The sequence below is a fragment of the Diplotaxodon limnothrissa genome, linkage group LG8 (assembly GCF_057381915.1).
Source record: "Diplotaxodon limnothrissa isolate DT_005_m linkage group LG8, D_limnothrissa_male_GT1.1, whole genome shotgun sequence".
Lineage (NCBI taxonomy): Eukaryota > Metazoa > Chordata > Actinopteri > Cichliformes > Cichlidae > Diplotaxodon > Diplotaxodon limnothrissa.
In genome coordinates, this window is record NC_140603.1 from 16,687,240 (window position 1) to 16,705,013 (window position 17,774).

General features: G+C 42.5%; 1 protein-coding gene across 3 annotated transcripts in view; it reads left to right on the forward strand.

Moving 5' to 3' along the window:
* The window catches only part of erbb2 (erb-b2 receptor tyrosine kinase 2), a 29,727-nt gene that overhangs the window by 8,007 nt on the left and 3,946 nt on the right, over positions 1–17,774 (forward strand). For all 3 annotated transcript variants that reach the window (XM_085361407.1, XM_085361408.1, XM_085361409.1), the window contains exons 2-22: positions 3,942–4,093; positions 4,197–4,377; positions 4,577–4,717; positions 5,547–5,612; positions 5,767–5,882; positions 5,981–6,122; positions 6,245–6,373; positions 7,276–7,423; positions 8,142–8,215; positions 8,340–8,430; positions 11,415–11,617; positions 11,746–11,875; positions 13,085–13,175; positions 13,678–13,832; positions 13,924–13,971; positions 14,080–14,218; positions 14,302–14,424; positions 14,518–14,616; positions 14,708–14,893; positions 15,102–15,257; positions 15,350–15,425. In XM_085361407.1, coding sequence (XP_085217533.1) covers positions 3,942–4,093; positions 4,197–4,377; positions 4,577–4,717; positions 5,547–5,612; positions 5,767–5,882; positions 5,981–6,122; positions 6,245–6,373; positions 7,276–7,423; positions 8,142–8,215; positions 8,340–8,430; positions 11,415–11,617; positions 11,746–11,875; positions 13,085–13,175; positions 13,678–13,832; positions 13,924–13,971; positions 14,080–14,218; positions 14,302–14,424; positions 14,518–14,616; positions 14,708–14,893; positions 15,102–15,257; positions 15,350–15,425 — 2,646 coding nt within the window. The remainder of the gene's footprint in view (positions 1–3,941; positions 4,094–4,196; positions 4,378–4,576; positions 4,718–5,546; positions 5,613–5,766; positions 5,883–5,980; positions 6,123–6,244; positions 6,374–7,275; positions 7,424–8,141; positions 8,216–8,339; positions 8,431–11,414; positions 11,618–11,745; positions 11,876–13,084; positions 13,176–13,677; positions 13,833–13,923; positions 13,972–14,079; positions 14,219–14,301; positions 14,425–14,517; positions 14,617–14,707; positions 14,894–15,101; positions 15,258–15,349; positions 15,426–17,774) is intronic.

The window sequence follows — 17,774 nt, forward strand, 5'->3', positions numbered from 1 at the left end:
TCCTCAACTGTCAAAAAAAAAACCCCGTCAATGTATTTTCACTTACACAAGCAGCTTTTTTAAGTGCATTAAAGTTATATAAAAAATTTGCAGTGCAAATGCAAATTCCTTGCTGACAGTTTAACCAAAAGGCATTTCCAGTGGAAACTGGCCGACATATCCTCAGCATAACCATGTATAATATCCACAAAACTTAAAAAGAGGTTACACACACACAATACTGTAATATTATGTTGAAGCACAGTACATATCACTCCGCGAGGCTCCTGAGTACGATGGCTGTAATGCTCCGACAATCCATCAAGCGGTGCGGGTCCGTAGCTTAGCAAAGTCGTACTGAAACATTTGACAGATTTGCGAGCGCCGTGTACATAAAACTGTTTCGAGGTCAGTAAACACAACCAGAGTTCATACATAAGGCACACGGGATTATAAGGGGCACTGTCGATTTTCAGAAAAATCAAAGGATTTATTTTCCAAAAAACACGGTAATAACGACGGCCCGCTAGCATGCTCTACCAAAAATAGTGCTTTGTTGTGTATCTGACGGACGAAAGCTAAACCAGTCCCACACCACTGAAGTTGCAGCATTTTTACAAACCAATTCTGGTTCATCCGTTTCATTCAACGATCCACTTTCGCTCTTCTCATTCTGCGTCGCTGCCATGTGCGTATGTAAACAAAGGCACTGCGCATGTGCTTTTTACCCATATTCCATCGCGATATTTCATTTTCTTATCGTTGCCCAACATACACCGGTATTACCGTGAACGGTATGATATGGCCCAGCCCTAATATCCCCACACCGCCTGAACTGGTGGTACAAGCCTGTCTCCACTCTTGTCAAGTTCTGGTGTGGCTGTGAGAGCTGTAGCCTCAGTTGCCAGTTCTTAGCTGACAAAAAGGGCACGCAGTGCGGTCTTCTGCTTCAGGTTGGATGTTTTATGCATTCAGAGACGCTCTTCTGCGTACCTTGGTTGTAACGAGTGGTTATTTCAGTTACTGTTGCTTTCCTATAAAAAAAACAAAACAGTTTGACTTCTGGCTCTGATAAAACACTTCCTCCACTAGATATAGTCTCGATTTTGAACCACTCTGTGTAAATCCTACTGATAGTAGATCAGCAGTTTCTGAAGTACTCAAACCAACAACCAGGCTCATTTAAATCATCTTTCTTTCCCATTGTGATGCTCAGTTTGAACTACATGCCTAAATGCATTGAATTGCTCCTGCTGTGTATGTGTATATATCTGTGTATCCATGCTGATTGTAACTTTGAGGGGTGGCATTATTCAGGTGAATGTATTGAAGATTATAACATAATAGCACAGTTGAATCTATGGTTTCCATCATGCTTACGTAACAGGGTGTAGTTCAGACAAACTGGGTTTCAAATAAATCTGTGTGCACAGATTTGACTTAAATGTTACAGAGGGATATGTCAGTTACACTGTGTACTTATCCAGATATAGCACTGCTGAGGTTTCCATGGCTTCAACTGTAGTGCAGCTGCAGCTGTTTTAACAACAGAACTAATTAGAAATATCCGGCGGGTAATTACATCGCAGGGCTTCATTTAAATGATGTCCAAAATGCATCAACAGCTGTCTGCAGCGCTTCACTACTGAGTGAGCGCGTGAACAAGTGGGCAGTGGGAGAACAGGCATGGTCTCAGATAATCGGGATCCTTTTAGCCTCTGTAATTTGTGACCGTAATTAATTTAGACTGGAGAGAGCGTGAGTAGGGTCAGAACTCAGAGAAACAGACGGGAATGTAGGAAAAATACCTCCCTCGCTGTTGTTGCTCTCTAGCAAAACACCTGAGCAGTGGAAGTTTCCAGTGGCAAATTGGCATTACATGCTGTGCAGCAGGCAGCATTAATGCGTGTACACGTGACACGGCGCGCAATCACCTTGTGAACTGGAAGGTCACAGGTCACCGATGTAGCTTTGATCAAAACTCGGTGCCAGTCACCACAACATCCCCCTTTTACTGGGAAAATCCAAAACTGTGTGTGTCATCTTCTAGCTATGCAACCACACACCTTTCTATTAAATTGCACTTCCCCAGAGGATGATTGCAGTTGAGCAACAGCTCAGACTCTGAGAGAATTTAAAAGACACGAGTGATCAGAGAGGATGTGAGGACAATTTCTTTGATAACTGCTTAGATAAACCTTTGAAGAGGCAGGAAGTGAACTTCGAATGGGGAAAGTAAAGTTAGCGTCTTGACCGCGGGCAGGCTGAGTAACGTGAGCGATAAAAGGGAAAGTATTTTAGGCCGGGAGCTCCTCACAAGTCCACGCACACACAGGCGTTGCTGAGAGACTTTTGGAGAGCAAACAATGAGGGAATAAAGGGAGAGGAAACTGAGGACGGGCTTTACGCACACTTTTCAGAAACGGATAATGTGCTCTGTTGAGCTCTCTGTTACAGCACATTTCCCTAATCCCCAAAGCCGGAGACATCCAGCTTTTTGTTTTTTGTCACACTCTGGGAAAGCTGTTTGTGTTTTAGAAGTTCTGTCTTATTGAAAATGATTAAAATGCCAGAGGATGAGAGTACATCTCCACTCTTGGCTTGACTTCCAAAACTATTTTCCATGATGACATAATTGAAGGAGTCGGCGATTAGTCATTTGATTTGTTATTTGACACAAGTGGCAGAGGCTGGGTGTGTATTTTTGGCAGCCGCACGGTTAATCATAGACACATTTACTGCAGTAGCTCGCTGTCTTTATTAATGCTTCAGTACTTCTTTAGCTGAGTTGCAGGAGGGGTAATATGGGTCTGTGCGCTCCGCCATCTCCAGGAAACTTTACACGTGGCAGACGCACACACATGATAAGACGTATCTCCCGAAGTCTGCTGGTAACCTCACTGTGTCATGAAAATCGGCCTTGTCCCGGCTGCCAGGACTTCCCGTTCTTCCTGTGGTGTGCCTGCTTCTGTGCTTTCCAAAATGGCAGGGAGAGAGATGGCTCAGTAGTGAGGTTGGGGGGCTTCAATGAAGAAAAGTGGGTTGACTGTTGAGGGGCTGCTGGAAAGGAGCCAAGGGAAGTCATTTATAACTTCGAGAGAGGAGGGACTGTTCACCGTGTGACTGCTTGTTAAGGCACGAGAGCTATGTGTCTGCAAATGCCCCTGTGAATTATAATGCTGTATGACCCCCGAATTCAATTCTGTGTGTGACCCACTGAAGGGAATCTGCTGCCAGGGGAAAATATATCATATATGTATACTAAGACGCAGACGGAGGCTGTGCGTGCGGCTCGTATTTCTATTTAGGCTGCTTGTGAATAGATGGAGTCAAGTTATGTGGAGTCCAAGCCTTACATTCATTACCACGTAGGTGTCTGTACACATGAAAAAAGGAACCAAAAAAGAAAGGACTGTTGTAAACGTTTACATTGAGATGTCCAAAAAAACCTCAACATTATTAAAGCAGTGTGTGATCGTCTTGAGAGAGAACAGAACAAAAGAAGCCAACATCCATAAAAGAGCTTTGCATGTCCCTCAAGAAGCCAGGAGAACTATTCCTGTAGACTACTTAAAGAAATGACAAGAAAGCTTGACCTAGAGAGTTCAGGCTGTATTGACTTGCATTGACTTTCGAGCTTGTTAGAATTGTACAACCTCTGTTTTTCCTTATTATACTGCACTGCATGTGTTTGCCCATCTTCCAATTTTCCAAGTGAAATAAAAATAAATGAAGGTTGGCTCACAGCTTTTGCAGACTACTGTATGTCATTTAGTTTTTTGTAGGGATGATATTTTAACCCATAAAATGCAAGAATTCTGCCGAATGAAAAGTTGAATGGCTTCATTCATTAAAGAAACTAAATGTTGCATTGAAGAAAAGTGGTTTTTTGTTTCTATATACTGTAGGTTGTAGTTCTTGACAGGTCATATAAATTGCCACTTTGTTTCTTTGCCTTGCAGTCTGTCGGGGTACAGACATGAAGCTGGCCCTGCCCTCCAGCCTGGAAAACCACTATGAGACTCTGAGGCTGCTTTACACCGGTTGCCAGGTTGTTCATGGAAACTTGGAGATTACACACCTCCATGGAAACCCTGACCTCTCCTTCCTGCAGGTATAGTTTGAATGGAAACGCAAAGAAAATGTTAATACAGTTAATAAGCTTGGTTAGCTCCAGTGTTCCTCACCTTTGTCTCTCTTCATCTCTTCTTCACCAGGGGATTGTGGAGGTACAGGGTTATGTACTTGTTGCTCATGTTTCTGTGAGCCTGTTGCCCTTAGACAGCCTTCGGATCATAAGAGGCAGCCAGTTGTACAACTCCAGCTACGCGCTGGCTGTGCTGGATAACACTCACGCCGGTCAGGGGCTGAGGACGCTCCGGCTACGTAGCCTCACAGGTCAGACATTTTCCTCAAATCCGGTGTAATTTGATGTGACAAGTCTGGAGCTCAGACTCATTTTCTTATCCTCAGCCGCCAGCTTTAAAACACTGAAGTGTTTCACTGGAAGATTGGTCAGAACAGAGGCCCGTTTCTCTCAGCATCTGTTGTCTTCTATAAGTTGTGGAGTCACTTTTATGTATTATCTGTCCTGCAGAGATCCTGCTGGGTGCAGTGTATATTTGGGGGAACCCCCAGCTGTGCTTCCCAGACCCCCAGAACATCAATTTGACGGACATCTTGGATGAGCAGAATGGCCGTGCCAAGGAACACCGACTGCAGCCTCGGCCTCCTAACTGTGAGCAGCTGACTGACTCTAATAGTGAACAAAGAGAAACATCATGCAGCGATTTGTCGATGTCATAAAGTCATTTTACATGTCAGATGTTTCCTGGTTGGGAGCATATGTTGATCTAAAACCCGTGTATAGCTTTCAGCACTGATGGTGCCTTTCCAGATGTGTAAAGGCGCCATCATTACGTTGAGGAGCATTATTCCAAAATCTTTCCACATTTTGAAGACACAGTTTTTTGCAGATTAGTGAACCTCGTCCGGTCTTTATTCCTGAGAAACTCCTCTCCTCTCTTTTTATACCCAGTCATGTTAGTGATCTGTTGCCAGTTAACCTCATTAGTTGCAAAATGTTCCTCCAGCTGTTTTTTTTTTTTTTTTTTTTTTGCTTGCTTTTCCAGCTTTTTGTTGCTCTGTCCCAATTTTTCGAGACATGTTGTTGCCACCAGCTTCAAAATATTTTTTCATCAAATAGTAAAATGCCTCAGTTTAAACATTTGATGTGTTTTCTTTGTCCCACTGGGGATAAAATGTGGGTTTGTGAGATCATTGCATTCTGATTTTATTTTACATTCTAGCGCTGTGTCCCAGCAATTTTGGAAGTGGGTTTATAAATCCTAATGTGGGCAAAAATCGTTTATGTTGGTTTTGGATACTTTACATAGATTTCTTTTATAGAGTTTGACCTTCCAGCAAACGGCTCTCATGAACCGTACTGGTGCCTTACATAACCACGGATCAGCCAGCATGTCTGCATGCTCTTGAATCTTTGTCTTTCTTGTAAAATTGTGGCTCAGCTTTCCCTGGTTTTTATTCCTGGCTTTCTTCTGGTGCAGGTCCAAGTTGTTCGCCTGCATGTGGGAAAAGATGCTGGGGAGAGACTCCTCAGGATTGCCAAACTCGTGAGTTAAAATCACACACACAGTCATGTTATGTAGTTTTATGTAGACAAAAGCAGAACAGATGAAGTTTTGCTGAAAGGTTGACTGTGTGTGTGTGTGTGTGTGTGTGTGTGTGTGTGTGTGTGTGTGTGTGTGTGTGTGTGTGTGTGTAAAGTGACCCGAGCTAAATGTGCGTCTGGCTGCCAGCGGTGTAAAGGTCCTCTACCCAACGACTGCTGTCACCTGCAGTGTGCAGCTGGATGCACTGGACCCAAAGACTCAGACTGTCTGGTAAACAGTCCTGTTGTTTTTGTTTTCTTATCTACAGTGTAATCTCCTTTTTTCCTTTTCCTTACTGGAGAAACATGTTTCCTCCTTCCTCTCTGCAGGCTTGTCGTCACTTCAACGACAGCGGTGTATGTAAAGAGAACTGTCCACTGCCCACCACCTATGACCCCGTCACGTTTCAGTCCCAATCCAACCCACATGGGAAGTTTAACTTTGGAGCGACCTGTGTCAAGACGTGTCCTTGTAAGAGTTTGCCTTAAAAAAAAAATCTGCTTAACCAAGAAAGCTGTCACACGCTCGCTGATTTATTTATTTATTTTAAATCCCTGCCTCCCATCTTGGACACTTTGTCTCCTGCCCTGTAGATAACTATCTGGCGTTGGAAGTGGCCTGTACTTTATCTTGCCCCCCAAACAACCAGGAAGTTGTCGTCACCCAACCTGACGGGACGGAGACGCAGAAATGTGATAAGTGTGAAGGAGACTGTCCCAAAGGTGAGGTAGTCATTCTGTTTTCTCCTGGGAAATATCATTCTGTTTACAAACACACGCACACAGTGGCAGCTTTATTAGATTTACCTGCTAATTAGTGTGAATAAAAACATCCACTTGGAAGCGGAAGATGGTTCTAGATTTGAGTTAACTCGACAAATCGGAATGAGGTTCAGTAATCTGGTCCGCCTGTCTGTTCATGTCGTTAGTTTAGCTTGTTAGTTTCTCTGTCACCTTTATAACCTTGCTAGCATAATTCTCCTGTCTCTGCTCCTCATACCAAGCCTCCAGGATCTATGGTGCTCATTTTCATCTTCATATTTTTATTCTTGGATTCTCCTGGAGCAGCTTTGCATGATTCAATGCTCGCAATAATTTTTAGTTATTTTATAATGGACCTTGGTGCAACCGTTCAGCTCACCCACTGTCTGAAAACAAGTTGTTATGGCTCCTGTTTTTCTGATTCACTGCCCATCGTAAACAGATTTAAAGATTTGAACAGCAGGTCGGTCCGGTCTGTGTGCAGGTGACGACAGTATCCACTCTCACTGACATCATACCAAGCCAAGAGCAGAAAAACTAAGTGTTCAGAGCTGGTTGAATGTTATTGTATACAGTACTGCTCAAAAAACTTCACATTGTCAATAAATCACCGCTGCTATTTCCAGTTTTCATAGCAAAACATAAGTAAATGAGGGGTGGCTTAAGGCTTTGTTCCTTTAATGCAGTGCAAATCTGTTTCATTCAGCAATGATCACGTCCTAGTTCATGTTGCTGGGTGATTATTAGTCATTGTTGTTGTTAAACTTTAGTCTAATTAGAAATACTGCTTCCAGAAAAGCTCTGGTTTGGTTTAACGTCTGTTGTTGTTTTGTTTTTTTTCCCCTTCCTGGTTGGTATCATAGTGTGTTTCGGCCCGAGTACAGACAACAATGGTGTCACCGACAGCAGCAGCAGCAGCATCGCCGTAGTAACGCCTTCCAATGTGGAGGAGTTCAACAAGTGCACGAAGATTTTCGGTAGCCTGGCCTTCCGCTCTGAGAGCTTCTCATGGTGAGAGACTTTTACATTTTTAGAAACGTGTAAAATTCAGTAAAGACAACAAGCAGCTTGACACCAGAGACTTTATTCCGCCACAGCGCCACATCCCTCCCATTCAGCACTTCAAGTATTTAATTTTGCAGCAACAACTTGTACACAATCCTTTTGCCGCCCGAGCCTATCCCTGCACAGGTAACCAGACCGGCTTTAAACTCAAGTGTTTTTGACGTTGTGTCAACAGAGGACAAAACTGCTCCAATTTGTTTCTACACCAGTGTCATTCAAGAGCATTTCAAATAATGTAGCGAAATACCAACAGTTAATACAAAGCTTGTAGGTTTGCTTACATGACTTGTAACTTGCTGAGGTTGAGATACTACATGTTGATAAAATTCCCCGACAGCTGATTTAAGTGAACGCGTGTGTGGTTTCTGATGTATTGTTGAGGGTTGTCAATGTTAGTGTGTTAGTGTGATCTGAACCTGCACAAACAGGCTTGCATTCAGCATATTCCTCCTATTTCCTCCTGTGGATTGAATCTGTATCTCTGACTCAAGATCACCCAGACACATCGTCTCCATGACTTGTGTGGACTGGCGAAGGCATTTCTCACAAAATCCAAGCTTAACCTGGAGGAGATATTAATATTGAGGACAAGCCAAGAGAAAATGAAATTGTTCCCAATAATCAAAGTGGCTTTTAAGTCTTACTTAAATCTTACGCTGTCCAGGGATCCTGCGAAGAACACCTCAGGCCTGACTTTGGAGCAGCTGAGTGCCTTCAGGACTCTGGAGGAGATCACAGGTACCACAGTGTTTGTTAAACCCTATGTGAGCTTTTTATTAAGTAACATTTTATCTGTTTCTCACACCGAAGTCTCCTCAGTTGGAATGTTTTCATCACCTCTGTGTGATCTTTAAACTTGCAGGTTATCTCTACATTGATGCCTGGCCAGAACAGTGGACCAACCTCAGTGTGTTTGAGAACCTGAAGGTGATCAGAGGCACGATGCTCTACAAGTAAGACTTCTTAAAACTGCTTGTCTGTTGCTCTGCATGCTCTCCACTATTTCCCTTGTCATCCTGTTTGCACAATATGCCTGTTGTGTAACCATACTCAATCCACTTTACTGCAGTGTTTTGTTTTGTTTTCCCTTCTGTGGTGATTTTATTATCAGCTTTATTATCAATAAACTTACCAACGAGCTGGAAACAAACATTAGGTGTGCCTGCTAAGCGTATTTTTCTTCTCATGCAAGTGAGCACAATGGAAACGTGGATAAAAAAGTCAACTAAATGAAGAATAATAGTAAGTTTAAGTAATTTAAAGAATCAATAAACTCCACTTCACCATCCGGATCGTCTATATGTGCCTTGAACAGCTCTCCTGTAGTATTAAGATCGTTATATAGATGCAGCACGTTTAATTTTCTTTCCATGCGGTGCGTCACTACATGCCAATGTGTCCACCCAACACTGTGTCTTTGTTTGTGTTCAGTTTTTTTCGACTGTTTCTGCTTCAGTTGAGGCAGTCTGTTCATTTTCAGGGTAATAAATGCTAATTATTAGCTAGCACTGCTGCCCTGCTGGCCAGTGTCTTAAACTAGGTCACAGTTAGCACCATCTGATCACCGTGCTGGTGACGTGTACAACGTTACGATCAATGTTCTCCAGGTGGAAGCGACCAATCACATTTTTGTGGAGGGAGTATGAGCAAGACAGGCTGTATAACACATGGTTGATGCTGAGAAAGAGTCTGTTTTAATGCAGCTTTTAGCTAAAGCTAAAAAAATTCCAACCAACAACTGTTTTATTATTTTCGATTGAAACGAATGTCTGAAAATGTTAGCTCCGCATTCACTTTTGGTTTCACACTGACCTCGGTCTCCATGGCCTCCGTTTGATCCCTTCATCCACGACAAGTGCGACTTCATGTGGACTTTGTCACTCAGCAGTTTGGCGACAGGACAGGACAAGTCATGCTTGAGTACTTTTTTCCTCCCACTTGGAAGTCTTTTTTTTCCATTTTACACAGTTTTACAAACATGGAACATGATGTCAGGGACTTAAACAGATTAAGATAAGATAAGATAAGATAAGATAACCTTTATTAGTCCCACACGTGGGAAATTTGTTTTGTCACAGCAGGAAGTGGACAGTGCAAAAGTTATGACGCAAAAATTAGAATACAATAAGAATAAATACAGTACACAACTGTACAGAATAGAATAAAATAATATACTATATACAGTAGAATAAAATAGAATAAAAATATACAATAAGATAAAAATAGAATACGAATGCTATATACAACTGAGTAAAAATACAACGATGCCAGAAAAGATTATTGCACTTAGTGTTATTGCACATGTGTGGATGTGTGTGTTTGTTCAGTTAAAGTCTTTGTTGTGGAGTCTGACAGCAGTGGGGAGGAAAGACCTGCGAAATCTCTCCGTCCCACACCGTGGGTGCCGCAGTCTCCCACTGAAGGAGCTGCTCAGTGCTGTCACAGTCTGCTGCATGGGGTGGGAGACGTTGTCCAACAGGGATGACAGCTTAGCCGCCATTCTCCTGTCACTCACCACCTCCACTGGGTCCAGAGGGCATCCTAGAACAGAGCTGGCCCTTCGGATCACCCTGTTCAGTCTCTTCCTGTCCCCAGCAGAGATGCTGCCGCCCCAGCAGACCACGCCATAAAAGATAGCAGAAGCCACCACAGAGTCATAGAAGGTCTTCAGGAGTGGGCCCTCCACCCCAAACGACCTGAGTCTCCGCAGCAGGTACAGCCTGCTCTGCCCTTTCCTGTAGAGGGCGTCTGAGTTATGAGTCCAGTCCAGTCTGTTGTTCAGATGAACACCAAGGTACCTGTAGCTGTCCACAGCCTCAATGTCCATACCCTGGATGTTCAGTGGTTGCAGTGGAGAATGCTTGTGCCTGCGGAAGTCTACCACCAGCTCCTTGGTTTTACTGGCGTTGATCTGGAGGTAGTTCAGCTGGCACCAGTCCACAAAGTCTTGAGTCAGTCCTCTGTACTCCTTGTCGTCCCCATCAGTGATGAGGCCGACTATTGCAGAGTCATCAGAGAACTTCTGCAGGAAGCACTGGGTGGAATTGTGGGAGAAGTCTGCAGTGTAGATGGTGAAGAGGAACGGAGCCAGAACCGTTCCCTGTGGGGCCCCCGTACTGCAGACGACCCTGTCCGACACACAGCCCTGAGTCCTCACATACTGTGGTCGGTCGGTGAGGTAGTCCAAAATCCAGGTAGTAAATAATAACATCATCCAAAGCCATCGAATACACTGCAGGAAAATATTTCTATCAGAGCTTTTACACTTGGATTATAAGCTGTTCTGAATCTTGTTATAACAAACCCATTTTCCCCCCACTGTTAATCTCCTTGACTCTTAGTTTGAAGAGTCAAAGCCATCTTATCCATTGATTGTTCTAGGAAAAGGTCGATGTTTGGTGGTGTCTTCTGAAGCCAGCATTTTTTTTCCCTTTTTTACCAGCAGTCTAGAAGTCTACAGATGTTTTAAGGAATGTTTTGTGGATCCCGGGACAGAAATGTAGCATCCACTTTTATATCCAAAACCTCTGAATGGAAGGGCAGGATCAGAATATGTGGGCACGGTGTGGCATCATAAATTTCTCAATAAACTTTGTATTTTTTCCAGACTTGTACTCATCAGTGAACAACTGAATAATTCCTTATACATTCTCCATGTGGGAGAATTTTGCACTTGGATTTCTCAGGTTTTACACTGTAGGGCAGTTGTAGTGACAGTGCTGGAGCCACATTGATATGATGCTCTGCTTTGAGTCCCTCCAAAATGACCAAGATCCTTACTCTGCTCCGAAGAGCCCAAACGCTATTTGTAAGAAGCTTGTTTTCACAGAAAGATACCGGGTTACAGCTGTGTCTCTTTTGCTGTTTGCTTCTTACACTCTTCTTTATTTAAAGCTTTGTTTACCACTCTTCATCTTCTCCCTCTCCATCCATTCAGGGGTGTGTTTTCACTGGCCATCCAGAATCTGCAAATCGAGTCTCTCGGGTTGCGGTCGCTGCGCAGCGTCAGTGGAGGTTTGGTCTTGATTTACAACAACACACAGCTGTGCTACACCAACTCACTGCCATGGCAGAATCTCCTCCATCCCACCCAGGGTCCGCACCGCATCGTCAGCCACAACCAGGACCCTGCAGTCTGTGGTAAGTAAAGCCACAGACCTTTTAGTCGTGCAGCTGTCTTAAGCTTTTTTTTTCTTCTTTTTTTTTGTGGTCTAATGCAGTAAAAAAACTACAGGGTGAATCATGCTGCATTGTCTCTATGTTTTCAGAGAAAGAGGGGAATGTTTGTCACCCCCTTTGTAAGGCGGGCTGTTGGGGTCCGGGGCCCAGCCAGTGCGTGTCCTGCCAAACTTTCCAACGTGGCACCGAGTGTGTAGAGCAGTGTGATCTCTATCAGGGGTAAGAAGGTTTGCGTGCGTTTGTAGAGGTGTGGCAAAACTAAATCAATGCGAAAACAACTGATAATGTTCTGTAATTGTTCAGTGTACTATTTGTTTTATTTGTAATAATTCCCAGAACTAGTTCCCCAGTAAATATATCAGAAAAACTAATGATGTTTAGTTTTCAGATTAAAAACGTTTAATTTAACGTGTGCCTTGAAGCAATTTAGGATCTATTATCTGCGATAACGGTGTGTTTGAGTTTGATATGACGTGCATACATGCACATACAAAAGCAAATGCAAGATGGCAGAGCAAATGAGAAAACACACTGGGCTGTATACATGCGCACAAAATGAACCCAGTACAACCATTAGATGGTACATTTGCTTAGTTAGGAATTTACATCTGCTAAGTGCCTGGAAAAAGCAGGCTTAAAGTAAAATGCTCAAACATCTAATTACAGTCTCTTTTAGTAAGACTCAAACAACAGAGGTTATTATTATTATTATACACTCCAAATTAAGCTAGTGATTTTGTTATTTACAACGCAACCAAATGCAAAATCATACCCTGCTCTCTTGCCTATTTTGCCTTGAATTGGATCGGATTTAAAAAGTTATCACCACACTATGGCTTTAGTCATCGCGACCATAACCTAACAAGGAAAGTAGAAATGTTATGTGTTTAGTTTCATAGAGTTTCTAAATAAAAAGATTAACAAATCTAACTGATTAAAGACATCATAGCCGTAAATACCTCTGAGGTCACCGTAGTATGGAGTGAGTGGCGTGCCCTATATATTGCTCTATAACATATAAATGCTTTTATAAAATAAAAGCAGTAATACATGGAATATTCGGGAATTCATACATACAATTTCTATCTAGGTGTTAAATTAACATGTTTAATGTTGTTTCTTCAATGTAAAGCAGAACAAAAGTGTAAAAATTTAATTATTTTGAATCTGTGATGGAAATTGTATCCTGGACTGGAAATTTACAGTCCAGCATGATGTGATGTTTGCAGAAAGTTGGCAAAAATTCATACGATACTTCACGATTGTCTATAGAAGAAGAAGAAATGTCGTTGAGCTCATCGGGTTACTTGCAGCTGGCGTCTGTTTCTGAAGTTGTGTCTTCTCAGGATGGTGTCAGATGCTTCAGATAAATGCATTTAATTTAATCCTGGGATGTTACCTTACGTGCATCTTGTGCTTGCTTTGCAGGCCCGTACGTGAATACATAGATGGATCTAAGTGTGTTGCCTGTGATCCACAGTGTCGACCCCTCAATGGCTCAGAGTCCTGCCACGGGCCGGTAAGAAACATAGACCAAAGTGTAATACGGCTAGATAGGATTTCTAACTCCTTAAACCTCCATTTGGAGCTCAAAAGTACTTGTATATGACAGTTTATTTAACCTGGAGATGTATCGTTTGTATGAATAAATACAAGTTTATGAGGTTCTGTTTTCCTTTTTCACTTTTCTCAAGATGCATGTGGCATCACTGCAGGATGCATATTCTCATTGCATAGCTTGTTTTTGATGGTGCATTGTAGAGCTGAGATTACTGAAGCCTTTTTACACAGGGATAATGTTGCTTGCACCTTGCTTGCTTTAAAATAAATTATACTTTAAGCTATTTCTAATTACAAAAGTTCTTAAAGTGGTCTAATTTTAGCTTAAATTGAATCCTTTTAGCTGCTGTGGTGCTGTAAGTAGGATGTCGACGTCACACTGGGCTGTAGAAACTCTGTTATTTTTTTATGTTAAATAAAAAAAATAAACATTGTTAAATATCGCTCTGTTTGCGTCTCAGGGTGCTCAACATTGCACGGAGTGTCGGAATTTCCAGGACGGCGAGTATTGCGTGGATCGGTGTCCCAGTGGCGTCAAGGCCGATCTGCATACTGTGTGGAAATACAGCAATGCCACGGGACACTGTCTGCCATGCAAGACCAACTGCACGCCACCGTGAGTGACGCCACATTTAAGCCCCAACTCACACACACATACACAAGCACGCAGTGAGACTGACTTCACAGACGGTGCTTTTCTCTTCCAGCTGCACTGTGAAGGATGAACGAGGCTGCCCCATTGATACCAGGACAGGGTGAGCGCACTAAACAACTTATTTCCGTTAGCTTTTCTGGGAGCTGTTACAAATTGAACTTCGATTTTTATGGATGGGCGCAGCGTTAAACTTTCTGTGTCTGTGTAGACCTGGCACGTCCATCGCGGCTGCAGTAGGTGGGGTGGTGCTCTTCATTATCCTGCTGGCTCTGCTGGTCTTTTACTTGAGGAGACAGAAGAAGCTAAAGAGGAAGGAGACAATGAGGAGGATCCTGCAGGAGCACGAGGTGAGGGACGACGTGCCAAATTAAAATGTGTGTTTTGCTCTAGCGTGGAGTCTTTATCTGCTATTTTCCTCCTTCACATGCAGCTGGTGGAGCCTTTGACGCCGAGTGGTGCTTCACCCAATCAAGCTCAGATGCGTATATTGAAAGAGACCGAGCTGAAAAAACTCAGGGTGCTGGGTTCGGGGGCCTTTGGCACTGTTTACAAGGTATGGTCATCATGCACATCCATAACCACGTTATGTGCTGTTTGTTCAGAGGGTGGTGAGCTTTGTTCGAGATGATTTTGATTACTGTTTCAGGGAATTTGGGCTCCTGATGGGGAAAATGTGAAAATCCCAGTGGCGATTAAGGTTTTGCGTGAGAACACCTCACCAAAAGCCAACAAAGAAATCCTCGATGTGAGTATAAGCCAGGCAGAAAACCTTGAGGAGTTACAGTGGACGGAAATGAAGTTCACACGCTCATTACATCTGCTCTCTCTGCTTCCAGGAGGCATATGTGATGGCGGGCGTTGCCAGCCCGTACGTGTGTCGTCTCCTGGGGATTTGTCTCACCTCTACTGTGCAGCTGGTCACTCAGCTGATGCCGTACGGCTGCCTCCTCGACTACGTCAGAGAGAACAAGGACCGCATTGGTTCGCAGTTCCTACTCAACTGGTGTGTCCAGATTGCCAAGGTACAAAAACAGGAAACAAGGTGTTGCATTTCTGTTTTCATGCTTGTACTTGTGTGACCGCTTGCAGTGATATAAGCGGAAGTATATTTTGTTCATTTCTCTCTTATCTTACTTGTCTTTTCATATTTGATGTGGTTCCAGTTTGTTTATTTGTGGACACATGTAGGGTGATGGATCTGTGTGTTGGTGTATGTGTGTATTGGTGTAGGGGATGAGTTACCTGGAGGAGGTTCGTTTGGTCCACAGAGATTTGGCAGCCCGCAATGTCCTGGTGAAGAACCCGAATCACGTGAAGATCACCGACTTTGGTCTGGCCCGTCTGCTCGATATAGACGAGACGGAGTATCACGCCGATGGAGGGAAGGTGAGATGGAAGCTGTGACTTGCAGAGCATGTTCTCTGCGGGCGTTAAGGATTTTGTTTGTTTAAAAATGCTCTGGAAATCTGTGTTTCCAGGTGCCAATCAAATGGATGGCCTTGGAGTCTATCCTGCACAGGAAGTTTACTCACCAGAGTGATGTATGGAGCTACGGTAGGCATCAACCAGGGCTAGGAATTTTAAATTGATCCTTTTCTTATGAATAAATCATCAGAAAAATCTTATCAAATACATTGAAGTTTAAATGTGAACCAAAATAGATTTGCAAGCAAGTAAAGTAGGATTTTGATTAAAATGTGAATCCAGAAATGATGTTTGCTGTTTGAGCCGAATCATATGGGTGGGACTTGCGTATGCTGAGAGTTGTAAGAAGCATCTCCATTGGCCAGTCTTAGCACTGGTTCATGTAGATGGCTTTTGTTTAACAATCTGTGGTTTTGTAATGGCTTAAAAGGATCCAAATTAGCTGATAGAGGGACATAAAAAAATGCAATTGGCATGAATGCCTGTTCAGACATAAAGTTTTTGCCGTTACTAAGCTAGGTCTTCTCCAAAGATTCTATTCCTTGTTGGCCAGCTAAGGATTTTGCCCACAGACAGTATAAAGCGAAAAAGGCTAGACAATTAATTTTGTCAAGGGGCCACGTGGGTCTGTTGTGTAGCACCCAGTTGGCCCGGCCCTCCACAACAGTACTATTTCTCATGGACCCAGATTCTGGGTTGGAAAAATTAATCCAGTGCAAAGTCCCTTAAACCTGCAGTCTGTCTGAAGGCTATCAGATGGCAATAGCTGGTCACAAAAAGACTTCTGGTCGTGTAGAAGTCTATAGGAAAATGTAAACCGTTTCCTTCTGTTTTATGTTCTTTGTTATCCATTTCAGGTTGCATTCGATAGCACTAACTTGTTAGCACAGCCTAGACTAACTAGTTGGATGAAAGATGAAATGTTTCTCCCACAGAATCAACTTTTTGGGATAGCCTAACTATTGTTTTACATCAAGCTAGTCATCTTAGCATAAGTGTGTAAAGTAGCATCTCTGCCATAAAATCTTCCGCCATGATCAGTGTTGCCAACTTAGCGACTTTGTCGCTATATTTAGCGAGTTTTCAGACCCCATAGCGACTTTTTTTAAAAAGTCGCTAAAAAAAGACGTGAAAGCGCGTATCGCTTTTACTCTCAACAAGCAGCGGGTGCTGTAACGCAGTCAGTTCTTCTTTTACTCTTTTACTCTTATGCTGTTTTGTGGATCACAAGGTTTAAAACTACTTATAAACACACACACAAAGTAAATCCACCAGAGTGCCTATTTCGGGTCACTTTTGCCGATCCAAGCCCGGGTAAAGGAGCAGGGTTGGAATTGTGACATAAAAAAAAACAATAATTGCTAAAAGAAATGTAATTTGTAGTTCTAAATAAACTCTAAATGCATTTAGGACGTTTTTTACTCACTTTATGTCTCTTCCACGATGTTATTTCTCTCTCCAACAACATAGGTTACAATTAGATTAGCATGACGTCATTTAGCGCCTTCTAGGACAGCCAATAGCGATTTTCCTTACTGAGGAGTTGGCAACACTGGCCATGATCCAGATACCTCAGTACTCGAAAGCAGGAACTTTGAGAATGACATCACTCTTGAGTTGGCGCATTCCAGGAAAAGAGAGGAAAAACAGGACTTTTTTGGTTCTTAGCAAAGATAGAGCTGTTCAGGTATCACTAGCAATACAACATAATGCTGTTTTCTTGTAAATAAAAAATCTTACTGTCTTCAAAGTTTTTAAACAGCTAGTTAGCACAGCCTAGAGTTATCCGTCCTAATTTCTGTTTTGTATCAAACTAGTTAGCTTAGCCATGTGTGTTGTAAGGTAGCATTTTTTCCCTATATGAAACACGAAAAAAAAGAATCTAATAACACTAGCGTTAACAATAAACTCGTCTCACATTTACATACAGGTAGTTATTACAGTCTAATGCTAAGTAGCGCTAAATAGCCTAACTTCCATTTTAAATTGAGCTAAATACATTAGCATAAAGGAGTGGGAAATTTGTAGAGTAGCATTTTGCTACATGCTACATTAAATAAAAATAAAAACACGCCTTGACATAACTGCTGTTATGATTTGGCTCTATATAAATAAAACTGAATTGATCTTCGTCGTGCTTTATTGTGGCTTGTCGGTGGTGTGAAAAGTACACTCACTGGCTAACAAGGTGTCAATCACAACAGTTAGATCTACCCTGAAATTCTCATCAAAGGGTATGATGCATGATGTCACAGTATCTTATTTGCATAAATCCAGTTGAGACTGGCCAAGAGAGGTTCTTGTATGATTGAGTGTTGGTCTCACCCATAGACTAAGCTTAACAGCAATCCAAAGTGTTTAACTTAAATTTTAACCATAAATATATTTCTTAAAACATTTAGAGTTCAGTGTTTCCATAGTTTTTCTGTTTTTCTTGAATGCATAATGGTTTTAAAACTAACTTCATTCACAGATAAC